Source organism: Podarcis raffonei, chromosome 7 (assembly GCF_027172205.1).
Source record: "Podarcis raffonei isolate rPodRaf1 chromosome 7, rPodRaf1.pri, whole genome shotgun sequence".
NCBI lineage: Eukaryota > Metazoa > Chordata > Lepidosauria > Squamata > Lacertidae > Podarcis > Podarcis raffonei.
The window spans coordinates 25,442,812-25,458,232 of NC_070608.1; the positions used below are offsets into that span (position 1 = coordinate 25,442,812).

Sequence of the window (15,421 nt, forward strand, 5' to 3'; positions counted from 1 at the left end):
ACTCCTTCAGAAAATAGACATTTTCATAAGCTCCCTCAAAAGAGTATGCAAAAGAGGAGTAATAAAGATAGCATGCTAGCCACTGAGGAAAAAAACATTCTAACAACAACTGTATGAAATGTTATAAGATCCCAGATGGATTTGGTGGTTCATGAGAACAGCACCTCTACACACATGCAGCCCTGCATGCTACTGAATGTCTGAATCAACCCCATGAAAGAGCAGATTTTACCTGAAGTAGTTTGTCAAGGCAGACAAAGCTAGCCAGCAGATAACCTTTTCACATTCATAACATTAGTTCATTTGGGTGAGGGCAATCTGAAAACATACTGTTTATTGTGGCTTCCACATGCTGGTTGTATACCTTCTGAAGCAGTTACATGTATACACTCAATTGTCTGATAACTCTAACCAATAATTACATGGTAAGGATATGTATCTAGTCAACCAATCTGCTACCCAATACCGTAACTGAACGGCTAATGATTTCATAGCCACAAAACTAAGTAACACATATTTTAAAAGTTAAGTAGCACCCATTAGTTCAGATGCAACAGTGAAAAGCATAGCACTTAAAAAGTGCATTAGGATCAATAAGCTGTATTCAGTAGCTTTAAAAAGCAGCTTAGAAAACAGTTTAAGCAGATATGCCTAAAACTGAGGACAATTCCATACCTCTAGGAGAAAGTCTATTTTTTCTTTGGTGGGTCTAAGAAACAGCTGGTTAAAGTGGACACCGACTGGTCGGCCTTGCATTACATCACAAACACTGTTGCACACACACACCTTGAAACATATTTCTTCCAAGACATCATTCCTAGAAAAATACGGAAAGTTCACATGCTGTTAGAAGAAAAGCACATAAAAGGACATAAGGGACAGTTCTTACACTCCAGAATGCAGCTTGACTGCCCAGAAGGGGCTACTGCAGAAGCAAGTTTGAGAAAGGTATTGATGATGGACAGTAAGATATGGGGCAAACAATTCATCCTTCACATTCCAGCCATTCTCTTATTTGTTTTTTTGTTTGTTTGATTGATTTATTTCATAAAATTTATGCACTTGTATGGTAAAAAACCTCAAAGCACATTTATCATCAGGATAGAAGACAGAGATTATGAATGTGGCATCAGGACTGTGGATAGATATACACCAGGGGTCAGCAACCCTTTTCAGCCGTGGGCCGGTCCACCGTCCCTCAGACTATGTGGTGGACCGGAGTATATTTTTTGGGGGGGGGATGAATGAATTCCTATGCCTCACAAATAACCCAGAGATGTTCCTCAATGAGGCAACATAAAATACAGCTTCTTAACTCTTTTTTTTTGGAAGAAATAAACACAGAAAGCGTATGCTTCGAACCTAGTGGGGGGGGGGGGTTTCGTCAAATGCATTTTGAATGCTTACAAGTTAGCCCTGCACTGAACCAATGAAACATTTCAATTCTTTTCACACTAAGGGAATAGTAGGGACCAGACACCTAGGATTATTCAATTCCTGCTTGAAATGCTGTTCTAATAATGAAAAGCAAGTAGTTCAACGTTTTAAAAATAATGTGAACTACAAGCAAATCAGGCCAAATTACCTCAGAGTTTTAAGTTGTCAACCATGAGCTGAAAGTACCAATTGGCTTGGAACTGGTCCGAGCCAAGTGCTCGGAAATCTATACCTTCTGCCTGGCCTTAACTGTTAAGCAACGCATGCATCGGAATGATTCATTCAAGTTATTTCTCACCCTTGTTGAGCTTTCTGGGAGAGTTCCCTGAGAACTGATTGCCTGAACTGAACGGGTAAACTGGGTGTTCGGTTATCTTCAAGGAAAATCTTCACTAGTTCCTGAAGAACATGCAGAGAGAAGATGAATCAGTTTGACAATATATGGCATTTGGCCCAACACCAAGACGGAATAGTTTCAAAGTTAGCTGGAACCAGTTTACTGGATACTGCAACAACAACTCAACTTATACAGATGTGAAATGTTATTTTTCATTGTTTTGAACTTAAAAACATGTCAATATATAAAGCGTGCTGCGAAAATCAGAATATGAAAAGGTTTTAAAAGTATAATGAACTTTTTTTTTGTTATTTATGTAACCAATTGATTACAATACAAAATTAAAAGAGACAGCTTTGGTTCTATCTGGTTTTTATTCTCAGGAGAATAACAATTCCTATATACAGCAGACTACTTAATAATATTCTGCTTACTACTAATAATATACTTGAGGAATAGGGACGCGGAGAGCACTCTGGTCTAAACCACTCTGCTCTGTCCCAGTTCTGCCAACTTAGCAGTTTGAAAACATGCCAGTGCAAGTAGATAAATAGGTACTGCTGCGGTGGGAAGGTAAAAGGCGTTTCCATGCGTTCTGGCTTCTGTCACGGTGTTCAGTTGCACCACAAGTGGTTTAGTCATGCTGGCCACATGACCTGGAAAGCTGTCTGTGACAAACACCAGCTCCCTCAACCCGAAAAGTAAGATGAGCGCCGCACCCCATAGTCGCCTTTGACTGGACTTAACCACCTAGGGGTCATTTACCGTTTACCTTTTTACCTTACTTGAGGAATAAACAAGCAGACTAATATAAGGATCACATGATGTGCAATTCAAGCTTTGCAAATCCTTTACCTGATAACTGCCAGATCTTAAACAGCTGTGGATTTGACTGTAAGGAGTTGATGGCTGTGAAGTATTGTCAGAAGGTGCAAGAACTCCACAAGCTTGGCAGTAACCAGCTAACCTTTTTTCATCTATGATGCAATGAAGCGAAGAGCCAATCTGTAAGAAATATCCAATTTCTATCAGTAACTTTAAAATAATTCATTATTTAAGACAAATGTCTTCAAAGGCTATATATGATGAAATCATTTCCTAAATGTATAAACATTATGCATTACATGTTCCAATGGAAAACTCAGTTTTCTTGTACTTAAGACAAAGGATCAGGAAACTGAAATAGGTAAACCCAAATTGCTCACAGGATATATCTAGTTAAAGTGCATTGCATGAATGTGAAATATTTGGTTACACATGCAAAAACTGAAATGAGCTGTCTATTGTTGAATGACTTACCTTTGAAATCAGTTCCTTGGTTCTAAAAAATTTCTCTCTGGCGTTTCCATAAAGAGCAGAATCTGTGGAACCTTGCTGAAAATAGATGGCACCTAAATCATAGCAGACCTGAAACACAAACAAGCAGCATTTCTTTCAAAATTATATTTTTTGTTTCTTACGCTGTGGGAACATAAATCTATGTTGAAAGTGCAGGATATAAATTATCTAAACAAACAAAACTATGGTAGATATATAAAATCTCTGTGTCTGCCACAATCTTTGAGAAAAGCTTGAAGGAAAAGATTGACTATGCTCAAAGTGTCGAAGACTCTGTGGTACATATCTGCTTGAATATGGGTTTTCCTTCCGTTTCCAACAATTGGAAAATATCCAAATTGAACTTAGTAATAATTGGGAAAGGAACAGAGGCCTAGAGATAATTGCAAGACTCCATACTTGAAGCTTACTTTTTGTAAACCACTTTGAGATTATTTTTTTCAAAAAAGTACACATTCAAGTGATATATGCATTTTATGAAATAATTAAATATGAAATAAGCTTAGAAGCCACAGGTAAATCAAGGAAGCTTGAATATAGAATAATAGTGGTGCTTTGAGGCATCATGAATTGCATCATATGCACCACCATTTCAGCAGCCATGCTTTCAGGCATAATGTCTGGCGTACCTGACACTGCAGTTCCTCAGCACTGATGTTGAATCCCGCTGTGGAACTCTCTGTTTCTCCATTAACCGCACCAGGGTCCATGGCTAGCAAATCTAGAGTCCGTATTGTGTGAATATAAAGATCTTTATTTAATTTGAGTGCTCCTTCTAAGACCAGAATGGAATCGGCAGCCTGTTCTTTTAGCTGTAACGACCCAAAGAAATGCATGTATCCAGTTATTATTGCCACTTATTTATTCAATGTGTTCATTATATTTAGAATATTTAGCACAAAGTTCTCCTTTACTCCATAAGCAGCATAGGATCTTACTAACTTACTTAACCCCAAACAATAACCCTTTAATTGGTTTCCGGTTCAGATTATCTTGCACACTTCAGAAGTAACATCACAGTCCTAAACATGCTCACTCAGAAGCATGTCCTACTGAATTCAATCACAATCTTCAACCAGGCCTTTGGCTGATTAAACTTATACACCAACTTTAAATGTGCCTGTGAGAAGGGAAGATTATTGTTGCTTTTGTTTCAATTATTTACTTGTGTTTTTATTTTGTATTTTATTCTGTGAACTGCCCTGGCATCTTGTGATGAAGGGTGGCAAATAATTTTAATAAATAAATATAAATATGAATGAATGAGTGAATAAGACCAGTAACTTGTGAAAAGAGCCTGGCCCTTTCTTCCTGTGCTTTTGTGGCCTAGTTCCTTCCACCACAATACACATACGTGAGAAAATTTCCTTCGGGGTGGGGAGCTGCATCTGTCCAGCAGACCAGATCATGTCCCACCCCCTTCCAGGTAGAGTTTGACGGGTCCGTCAAGTGACCTCACAAATGACACCAGGTGATCTTTTAGCCCAAAGTCATCTCCAGAAGCCCCCTTAAAGCACTATTTCACACAGCGCTTTGCGTAGGGTTTTACAGACACTGCCAATCAGCTAACCCCCGAGACAGGTTTTTATCTATCCCATACCTGACATCGTATATCACACAAGGTGTAGGAGCAGGTGGGAATGACTTAGCCAAAATGACCTGGCAGGTCAAATTAGGCCCATGGGTCAGAGGTTCTCCACCCTGACCTCCTTGAACAAACTCTTTCTTATAACATGGACCCAGAATTAGACCACAAAAAGGAGGGCACCAACAGGGTCACGGGAAAGTTACAAGAAAGATGGCGACTGCGATACAGCAGCGGTGAGAAAACCTCCTTAAAATCTTAAATTGTTACCTACATAAGCTAATTAATTGAATGGAAGATGGTAGCTGCAGGATAATCCGGGGGGGGGGGGGATTACATTCAGCCTATATGCAGACTTACAGTTGTCTGAAAGGTAAAGGTAAAGGTAAAGGGACCCCCGACAGTTAAGTCCAGTCGCAAACGACTCTGGGGTTACGGCACTCATCTCACTTTTTTTTTTAAAAAAAAAGATATTTATTGAGTTTTTCCACCTTTATACATTAAAAAATCAAAAAGAAAAAACAAAAAAGTTAAAAACACATAAAGTTTACAATCCTTATTTTCAATAACATATTTCCCTGACTTCCCCACACCTCCCCTTCTTATATTCCAATTCAAATTGTTAATTCAACAAGTTCTTGTCCCCAATTTTTGACTTTTTATATTTAATTCATTTTAAAAAAACCAATTTTAACTTTTAAACATCAGTATTTAAACATCAGTGCTCATTCTTAAAACTTTTTTCTAAAGTCGACCCAAATTCCCTTCCACGAATTCCCCAATTTTCATACTAATAACAAAACAAAATTAAAAAAACAGATTATAATTCTGCACCCTTTGGATTCCCAAACCCCACCCCCCCTTTCCCGGTTTCAATCCCCAACAAATGTCCATCAGTCTTAGTCTACTATCAGCCTGGAGACCTCACGTCCGAAGCTCTTAATTCTCTCTCAATTCCTCTCTGCCGGTTTTTTTGGTAGTCCTTAATATTAAACACCAGATCTCGGAGAAGCTCTGTCCCGATAGGGTCCATATTTCTTCCAGCCAGACCTCCATACTTAAAAGTGGAGCCCGAATCTTGTTTCTTACTCCTTTTAAGTCCAAATGTCCCAAAAGCTCCAACTTTCACCTTAATCAAATTTGTAATCCATAGGTCTTCAGATCTCCACATAAGGAGATCTCTCCATTCTTCAATCTTCAATTCAAAACAGATTTTCATCATCCAGTACTTATTTTCCTTTGTAGCCATCATGTCAGGCCTCTGGCTCTCCTTTGTCATCTGCAACATTACATCTCCTCCTTCCTTTTCCTCAGAAACAACATATATCTCTTTCTTCACACTCTCAAATCTTTCAAGTTTCTCTTCTTGTCCAGCTGCATGGACTTCATGAGTCAAGTCCTTATCAAATTCAATGAATTTGTTTACTGTTAAGTCCAGAGTTGCAACATTTGTAGCCAAAACATCAATTTGGCCTTGTAACTTTCCCAAGAGAAGAAACACTCTATCCAATTTAGCTTGAATTTTTCCTCCTTCAGCCATTCTTGTAATGTCCCAAAATCCCCTCTAGAGGGATTTTGGTTACTTTATCTTCCTTCCAGTTCAAATCCAAAAATCAAGTTAGTTTGTATCAGTTCTTCCTTGTTTTCAACAAAATATAACCAAATTGTAGCAAATATATCCAGCAGAGACAGCAGAAACAAAGTTCTCTTTTTCCTTCTTGACAGCTAATTTGACAGCTGTCAAACTCTTCTATATCTCCTCAACAGGCTCTCTCGCGGATCACTCCCGGGTCCGGGGGGGTGGCACTTCAGCTCTCAAAATTAGCTCTTATCCTCCAGTGAAATTACTTATACTGCCAAATCGTGAAATTAATGTCTTCTACCCAATAAAGAAGAATAAATTCTCTCGACCTTAGTTAGCTAGTCCTTGCTTTAGATTATTTATAAGACAGGGAGACAGACTTCCTGTTTGTGCCTTCCCCGATCGTGCCTAATTAAAAAAAAAAAAAAGTTTCTTTACAAATCCAATTTCCGTATTACTCACGGGTTGTTGCTTTTAGAGTCCAATTGTTCACAAGAAGAAGTCAGCGCTCTCCGACCATGGCATGCGGCTTCACTCCGCAGGGGAAGCAGTGGACTCTCAGCACCGCGCCGCTCACCCCGTCCCGAAGCCTTTAAAAAGGCTCCTTCGCGGGTCGGGGGGGGCGCAAATGGTGCCCGCCGAGTCACCAGGTTCACAGGCTTCAGCGCCTGTGATTTCTGAGGGTCCCCGCGTCGCCGCAGCGGCAAGACCCGGATCCTGCGGAGCTGATTCCCCCCGGAGCTCGGAGGGAATCCGCCATTAGCCGATGGCGCTAACCCGGAAGTCCCGGCACTCATCTCACTTTACAGGCCGAGGGAGCTGGCGTTTGTCTGCTCCGCAGACAGTTTTTCCAGGTCATGTGGCCAGCATGACTAAGCCACTTCTGGTGAAACCAGAGCAGCACACGGAAACGCCGTTTGCCTTCCCACCGGAGCGGGACCTATTAATCTACTTGCACTTTTTGGGGTGCTTTCGAACTGCTAGGTTGGCAGGAGCTGGGACCAAGCAACAGGAGCTCACCCTGTCACAGGGATTCGAATCGCCAACCTTTTGATCGGCAAGCCCAAGGCTTGATTGTTTAGACCATAGCACCACCCACATCCCAGCTGTCTGAAGTGTAGGCCTCCCTGAAAGGAAATTATTCAGTATTCTTGGAAGATAAAGCCGGCAGTAGTCAAAACATGCCCCAGTCGTCCAAGCAGCTTCAACTATTAATGCTGATAAGAGGTTGTGGGAGGTTCAACTCACTCAAAAACAACAGTGTTTCTAGAGTAAACCTATGCTTAATTAAGCCGGCTGCTCCGTAATTTCCAATCGCCCCCCGATCAGTCTGGCACACTAACTGGTGGGAAGGATAAGCAGGGGGCCAAACAAACTGTTTAGAGAAATTGAGGACTACTCCCCTCCCCTCCACAGCTCAACAGTCTAAGATCAGGATTTCCGCCCCCCCCCCCCAGCATGTCTTCCTATGTCTGCACAAGTCCCCTTTCACAATCGCTTTGCAGTGCTAGCTGAAGTACATGGAGATTTGGCACAGAAATGGAAGCAAGAGGAGCTCCCTACGCTAGATGAATGGAGAATGAAGATGATGGACTATGCAGAACTTGATAGATTGACGGGAAGGATCCGAAATCGACGAGATCAGAGATTTACAGAAGACTGGGAAAAGTTTATAGAATATACGCATAAACTAAGTGATAATCAAATAACGCTTGTAAGCTTTAATGAAGCTCTGTGAGAAGAAATGTTAGAATGTGAGCAAAAATAATAACTAATTTATAAAAATAATGGAAATAAGATCTTAGAAATGTGTAAGAAATTAAGAAGGGAAGGAGTATCAGTCAAGTTGAGGGCAGTCAAAAAGAGAATGGAGATTAAAAAAAAGATGTATGAATTGTATAAATTTTGTATTGGAAAAATTGAATAAAAATATTATATATATATAAAAAGATGAAGTACATGGAGATTCATATGAAGAGCCTATCAGCATTATCGGGGAGCCCAACAGCAATCATAATAAGGCAAATTCAGAACCCCAGAAGGCTGAGACGAACCCGAGTGCTACTCAGGAGAACCCAGCTGAGCTGATTCTAATGACAGCTAAGTTCAGTCAAACGCTGAACTTACTACTTTCCAAAATGGATATTTTGATCAGTAAGGTCAAGGGGACACTCGGTAGGGAGATTTACTTGAATTGTCACAGGGTTTCAAAGGTACCTCCTCTAACGCCCCACGAGTCCCAAACCTTGAGAGAACTCAAGCCAGAAGTCTGGCAGTGGAATGTAAGAGCAGCAACATTTAGTGCTGCAAGCAAACCAAGTCAGCCTTACGATATGCACCTATAAAGGCAGATTCCTACCTTGGTCCACATTTCTATCAGCTAAAAGAGTCTCTGATCTGCCCCAAACAAACACAGAAAGTTTTACTATCTTTCAGTAGTCCCAGTAGCCTGACAATGTTACAACATGCCAAGTCTATGCTGACTGATATGGGAGTTTTTCCAACACAAGCTTTTAAAAAATTTGACTGTATTGCCATTATTAGATAACCCTAAAGCAGCTGGCCATCACAACAGCAACAGGACACCAATAAGGAGAATTCAAAATAGCCTAAGCAACCCCCTCTCAGAGGATCTGATCAAGTGCCTGGAATCAGAAGATTTAACCAAAGACAACTGCAACTGGGAGGAGAATTTGAAATGCTCTTTTAAAAACCTCCCAATGGAAGAGCAACAAGGGATTATCAGAAGGCTTGAACTTTTGAAATCCAGTCTTTTAAAGATTTCTGCAGAGTTCAAGATTCCTACAGCATACCCAATCGATTTTCAATCCAAGAAGTCTTCACGAAAACCCATTATCTTCAATAAGGAACACACAACGAACTATTCATCAAAATACGAAACAACATAAGCACACTCCAGTCCCCTTCGGCAAGCAACATCTCTGATTCGGTGGGGAAAAAACATTACAGTGAGGCAGGTATGGTCACAACATCTGCCTGGCTCTCAATGAGGGAGCTTGAGGATCAGGAATTGGGTTCACCACATAAGGCAGTAGCATCACTGCTTGTTGGAGTTCCTCACCCAGAAACTTGGGTGAAGGACTTAGCAGCGGACGTAACAGCACATCTGCCTGAACAGAAGATGCAGCAACCGCGTATAGTACAGTGGATGCTCGGGTTGCAAACGTGATCGGTGCGGGATGCACGTTCGCAACCCGCAGCCTTCACAACCCGCAGTAGCGTGTCTGCGCATGTGCGGGTTGCGATTCAGCACTTCTGCGCATACGCAAGGTGTGATTTAGCACTTCTGCACATGCGCGGCCACCAAAACCCAGAAGTAACCCATTCCGGTACTTCCAGGTTTTGGCGGTCCGTAACCCAAAAAAACACAACCTGAAGCGTCTGTAATGCCTGTATGACTGTATACGGGACACTTAATAGCGGCATGGATTAGGGACTCAGGAACTGTAGATCCTTACAACAGGAAATCTTAGAAACTAGTGTTCAAGAACCTGCTTTGCTGACATTGCTTGCTCAGCGATGGCAGTCACTCACTGCTATCTGCCATAATGATAATAACTTTACAGAACAACTTAATGTGGGGCGGGGTAATTAATAACCATCTGTCAGAATGAGTACTAACACCAACAAAATTACTTTAAATGTGAAGGGACTGGGAAATGTGGTAAAACAGGTCAGAATAGCAACATATTTATACAAAATGGACCCACACATAGTATTCTTGCAAGGAACTCTTAAAGCAGACAGTTATTTACACAGGCATGGATTGGGCAAAAATTTACAGCCAGTGTCTCCAATAAAGCAAGAGGAGTTGCTGTGTTAATACACTCGCATCTTAATTTTCACTCACATCTTAATGTATTCCTTCCTTTTAATGAGACTGGAGCACATGACGTGTTATTCTATGGTTTTTAAGAGCATGAGAATGTTTGGAATATGTGCTATGGCAAATAAACTATTAAAAAGAAAAGAAAGTTACGAAGGGCCATATTTATCCAGGAAGGGTTTAAATTCAGTACACTGATCCAAAGTTCCACATTTTCCCCTAAAATATGTCAATCCACTCACACTCACATCTAGCAAAGAAAAAGGCACTTACTACTTTCAGGATATTTTCTGTTACTTCCTTTTCTTGCTGAATCTGATTCATTCTAAATAAAAAAGGCAAAAGCAACAATGAGCGTACCATTCAAAGCAATATTAAATGGATGCCCCTATATTTAGATTTTCAAAACAGCTTACATCTTTTGAATTTAAGAAAACAATTTTTTTTTGTTTACAGCATTTTAAATTTATCCAACAACACCTCAGTAATAGAGAATTGATTCCGTTTTTAAATTTTAGGCATTTTACAAAGCTTTTCTGAATAAAATTTGTTCTAATAGGTCCAGAACCTATTCTCAACCTATTCAGTGGCAGGGTTCTTAAAAAAAAAAGTTTACCAGCACGCATGCACACACACCCTTTTAAAAAAAATACAGTAAAGTTTCAATTGACCATGTAACCAACAATAATATTTAACGGCTGAACAATATTTATTGTAATGATCCATGATGTTAAACCACCGCTATGCCTTGCTAAAATTAAAGTTAAGTTGATTAATGTATTGTTTGTAAGGGTGTGAAACAGATGCACAAACTTACACATTTAACTGAGGTGGACCAGGTTTCACTTGTTTGACAGGAAAACTGCTTTTGACTATGGTCCTAATAGCCCTATTAAAAGAAAGTTAAGTGATAAGCATAGAGTTCAGTCATGGAAACAACCTGATTTTTAAATTGGTTTTCCCCCCCTATTATGTTTTTACTGTAATTTTACTGGTGTTAGCTGCCCTGAGCCCGGCTTTGGCCGGGGAGGCCGGGGTATAAATAAATAAATACAAATTATTATTATTATTATTATTATTATTATTATTATTATTATTATTATCATCATTATCAGCTCTATCCATTATTACAGCTTCAAACAAAAGTTTGTGCTACATTAAAATAGCACTCAAAGTGTGATAGAGTCACAAGTTATCAAAAAGCACCAACAGCCTATCTGATTCTAAAAAATATCATGTATAGTATTGCAAATGAAGTTGTCAACTTTTTTCTTGCATGGCCCCCTGTATCAAAAAGCTGTTTTACAAGGAAAAATATGTGAAACTTTATCCATGACTGCATATGCCCCACCCACGAAAAATGGCAACAAACAAATCTAAGACTCTACACCACTTTTAAAATGGGATTGTGGTCAACCTCTCCTCCAATTCAATAACTTGACAGTATATCCCTAAAATTTTCCTTGATCTTTTATGTAAGTTACAAAATAATGTTATAGTTAGGGATCTACGTACACATTGAAAATAATGATTGATTACAACTGCTGGTTTAAATCTCAAAGAAAACTGCAAACCAATGTGCATACAACATTTTTGTCATAGGACTATCGAATTAGACCAGTTTAGTTTAAGCAATATAATCAAGATTAATTTAATCTTAACACTTGTCTCCATATTTGAATTACATCAATGACACTCAAACAATGACATTCTCACCATCTATTGTAGAGTAGTATCGCCATTGCTGTGGTTGGAGGTAAACTGGCAAGGTCCACATCTACATGCTTAGTTCCTGGAGGAACCTTACTAATGCACAGCAGTTCGTTCAGCAGCATGTTCAATACAGGAACCGATAAGCTGAATAAAAGACCAAGGATTGCTGAAGTTACAGAATGGTACTTTGCTACAAAACTTCCTTAAAGCAATACAGTGGTACCTCGGGTTAAGAACTTAATTTGTTCTGGAGGTCTGTTCTTAACCTGATACTGTTCTTAACCTGAGGTCCAGCGCCGAGGGCCTTCTGGCGGTTCCCTCATTGCGAGAAGCAAAGCTACAGGGAACCAGGCAGAGGGCCTTCTCAGTAGTGGCGCCTGCCCTGTGGAACGCCCTTCCAGCAGATGTCAGAGATAAACAACTACCTGACATTCAGAAGACATCTTAAGGCAGCCCTGTTCAGGGAAGTTTTTAACGTGTGATATTTTACTGTATTTTTGGTTTTTATGGAAGCCGCCCAGAGTGGCTGGGGAGGCCTAGCCAGATGGGCGGGGTATAAATAATAAATTATTATTATTATTATATAACCTGAGGTACCACTTTAGCTAATGGGACCTGCCGCTGTGCCGCCGCCGCCGTGTGATTTCTGTTCTCATCCTGAAGCAAAGTTCTTAACCGGAGGTATTATTTCTGGTTTAGCGGAGTCTGTAACCTGAAGCGTCTGTAACCTGAGGTACCACTGTACAACTTAAGGTAGCATACATCAGGTTTCCAAGTGTTCTCCCATACAGGCGCTGACCAGACTTGTTTACTTTCAGCAGGCTTGCTGAATCATGATTAATAATTATTAATATAGCATTGTAGGTACTTTTTAAAGCATACATTTGTATTGGCATGTGCTCCTCTAAGACAACAAAAACAATAAAAATCAGAGAGAACGTGCACAAAAGATGTAAATTTTTTTTAAAAAATGAATGCTGTCTAAACCCTGGGACCCTCCAGATGATGTTGGACTACAACTCCCATCAGCCGAAGACAGTATGGCTAATGGTGGGGGATAATAAGATGTTTCTGGACTACAATTCCCAAGAGCTGCAAGTTCCCCATTGATTATATGTTAACAACATTAACCAAGAAGTTCACTGATACCTTTTCTCCAGTACATCCAAATCCCACTTTAAATGTGCTGCAACTTTCAGAGCAAGCAATTTTAAAATGCGGTTTCTCTTGTTATCAGGTGGAGGCTGGACCTGATTCTGCTCATTCACCAAAGGTTTGGAAGCCTGCTCCAAAAACTGAACGATTAGCTGAACAGGTGAGGGATCTACTGGGCAGAAAAGACAGGTTTGGAAAAGTTTGATCTGGATGAAAATACTAGAGAAAAAGAGGTAACCAATATAAAGCAAACAGCATTCTTTCCAGGATGAACGCACAGCCATGATTTTTTATTTAGAGAAAACAAACTTGTCTGATTATTTAATACTGATGATTACAACCCTGCATTTATGGCCCTTTCACACATCACACAGACACAAACTCAGGGCTACCACCAAATGAACAGTGTAACCAATCATGGCTATGTTTATGATATGTGCTTGCAAATGTTTGCCCTATATCTATTCAATATGATACCTTTTATACATTTTTGCTAAACATGAGCACACATTCATAGTATGTGGCATTCCCTTAGGCTAAAATGCCACTGATTTCAATGGGATTTAAGCAGCTTAACTGTACAGCCACATTCAAATGCCAAGTAACAAATTTAGCTCACAACAAAAGAATTCCTATACATAGAACTAAAGAGAATCCTAACCATTCCAGCAGAAACAACACAGTCAAGCTCTCTTGTTCTCTGTAGATTTTTTGATATTACTAACCAGGTGAAACTTTTTTCAGATGTTTGTCCAGCAGAGTCTCCTCTAGCAAAAACTCAAACCAGGATGTTTGGGGAGGTGTGCAAGGTCGACTTGAAGTGACGGCCTCCCGGTCAGCAGCTTCTGCACTCATCTTCCTCTCTGCAGTTTCTTTCCCTTTCTTCAAGCATTTGCTGGGCCAGCAGCTGCACCAGATTTAAAAGCAACATCATAACACAACGTGGCTGCTCCATACAGTGCAATATATTCCTACAACTGCAGAGTATCTAATCCTCACTGAGATCCACAACACAAACACAACAAATGGGGATCCGGGGTGAGCGGGGATGGATCTCTTGTTTGTTTGTTTGTTTGTTTGTTTGTACGAAAGCAACACACTCCAGAACCATCAAAACAAATGCAAAATAAATAAAATGCAAAACAAACAAATAAACAAATAGCTATTTAATTATTGATTGATTGGTCTGCAGCCAAACATCCATAGATCTCAGGGGCGGTTCACAACATTAAACGCTTCTCATTAGGCTCCATTTCCATTTCACCTGCATCCTTACACGAAAACCAACATAGAGTCCCTCATTAAAAAACATACATGAAGTGACTCTTTTTTTTGTTTTTAAAAGGATTTCATTGAGGCCTTTGCTTTTGTGCACCGGAGCTGTCTTCCCCATGTGCACTAGAGCTGTTATTATCAGCTGACACGGATACACGTAGAAACGTTGCAAATGTTGCAAACAGTGAGCTTTGCATAGAAGCGTCACCTTTCAGGTGTGTGTTGGCTACCACCCTGTTGCATCTCACATACGCGGGGGGGCAACCATTCCTGCATCCAGACCCCGTTTTGGAGGGGCCACGGCAGCGGTGCAAAGCGACACATTCCGGGTCCTGCGGCACATCTTCCAGCGCCTCCTCCTTTGCATCCCTTTTATTTTGCAAGACCGCACGCCACCTATTTAAACATCCCATCCCTTCAGAGCACTCCCCACCACCACACCACTGGAGCCCAGCGACGCGGCAGCCCCTTCGCTGGCCTCACCTTTGCCTCTGACCCTTCACAGGCAAACACCTCCGCCGCCTCCTCCTCCCGCCACCAACCAAAATGGCCGCCGCCTGCGCCGCTTGCTCTTATCCCGCCCGCCCTGCCTCGGGGAAAGGGGAGGGACGGAAAGCCAGCCGGCCGGGCTTTTGCTCCGCCCCGATTGTTGGATTCCGGCCAATCCAGAAGCGGCGGCAGGCCGGGCTCGGAAAGCGATTCGTCGCTTTCCGGCTGCCTCCGCCTCCGTTGCCCCTCGCCTAAGCATAGTGCCTTTCGTTTGCTTGCTTGCTCGCTCGCGCAGGATTCCACCCAGGACCGCAGAACTCGCACGTGCGCGGCGAGAAGCAGTAATTCAACCGGTAGCCCTTCTCCCGGGGCAGCTGTGCGGCGGGTGAAAAGGTTTAATGGATTGTTAATCCCGGGGGGAGCTGGAGCATTTATGCGTGCGTGTGTGTTTAAGACGGTGGAATTCTGCGCATTATCTTGGCACTATCCGCTTCCTTGAGATAAGTTGCAGAGATTCGTCTTATCATTTCTACACCGCCTGATTGCAAATATACGGATCAGCTGTGTCTCCACTGTCCAATCGCGGAGGATTTTTATAGTGGGCTGAGCTGACATTGAGCAACAGCACCAACAGGTGGGCGAGAGTTGAGCAGTTTACAAACG

The 15,421-nt window shown here is 41.2% G+C and overlaps 1 protein-coding gene across 3 annotated transcripts in view; it reads right to left on the reverse strand.

Moving 5' to 3' along the window:
• INTS8 (integrator complex subunit 8) overlaps positions 1–14,684 on the reverse strand; it is a 26,895-nt gene extending 12,211 nt beyond the window's left edge. Inside the window, exons 1-11 of one of the 3 annotated variants that reach the window (XM_053395606.1) lie at positions 14,478–14,684; positions 13,720–13,901; positions 12,989–13,166; positions 11,843–11,983; positions 10,944–11,015; positions 10,400–10,451; positions 3,742–3,924; positions 3,074–3,181; positions 2,630–2,779; positions 1,736–1,836; positions 787–817 (exon numbers count right to left, since the gene is read on the reverse strand). In XM_053395606.1, the coding sequence (XP_053251581.1) occupies positions 787–817; positions 1,736–1,836; positions 2,630–2,779; positions 3,074–3,181; positions 3,742–3,924; positions 10,400–10,451; positions 10,944–11,015; positions 11,843–11,983; positions 12,989–13,166; positions 13,720–13,901; positions 14,478–14,593 (1,314 nt within the window). In that variant the 5' untranslated portion in view covers positions 14,594–14,684. Of the gene's footprint in view, positions 1–675; positions 818–1,735; positions 1,837–2,629; positions 2,780–3,073; positions 3,182–3,741; positions 3,925–10,399; positions 10,452–10,943; positions 11,016–11,842; positions 11,984–12,988; positions 13,167–13,719; positions 13,902–14,477 lie in introns of all 3 variants that reach the window. The other 2 variants (XM_053395604.1, XM_053395605.1) reach the window with 2 other exon arrangements.
• Positions 14,685–15,421: the final 737 nt, after the last annotated feature.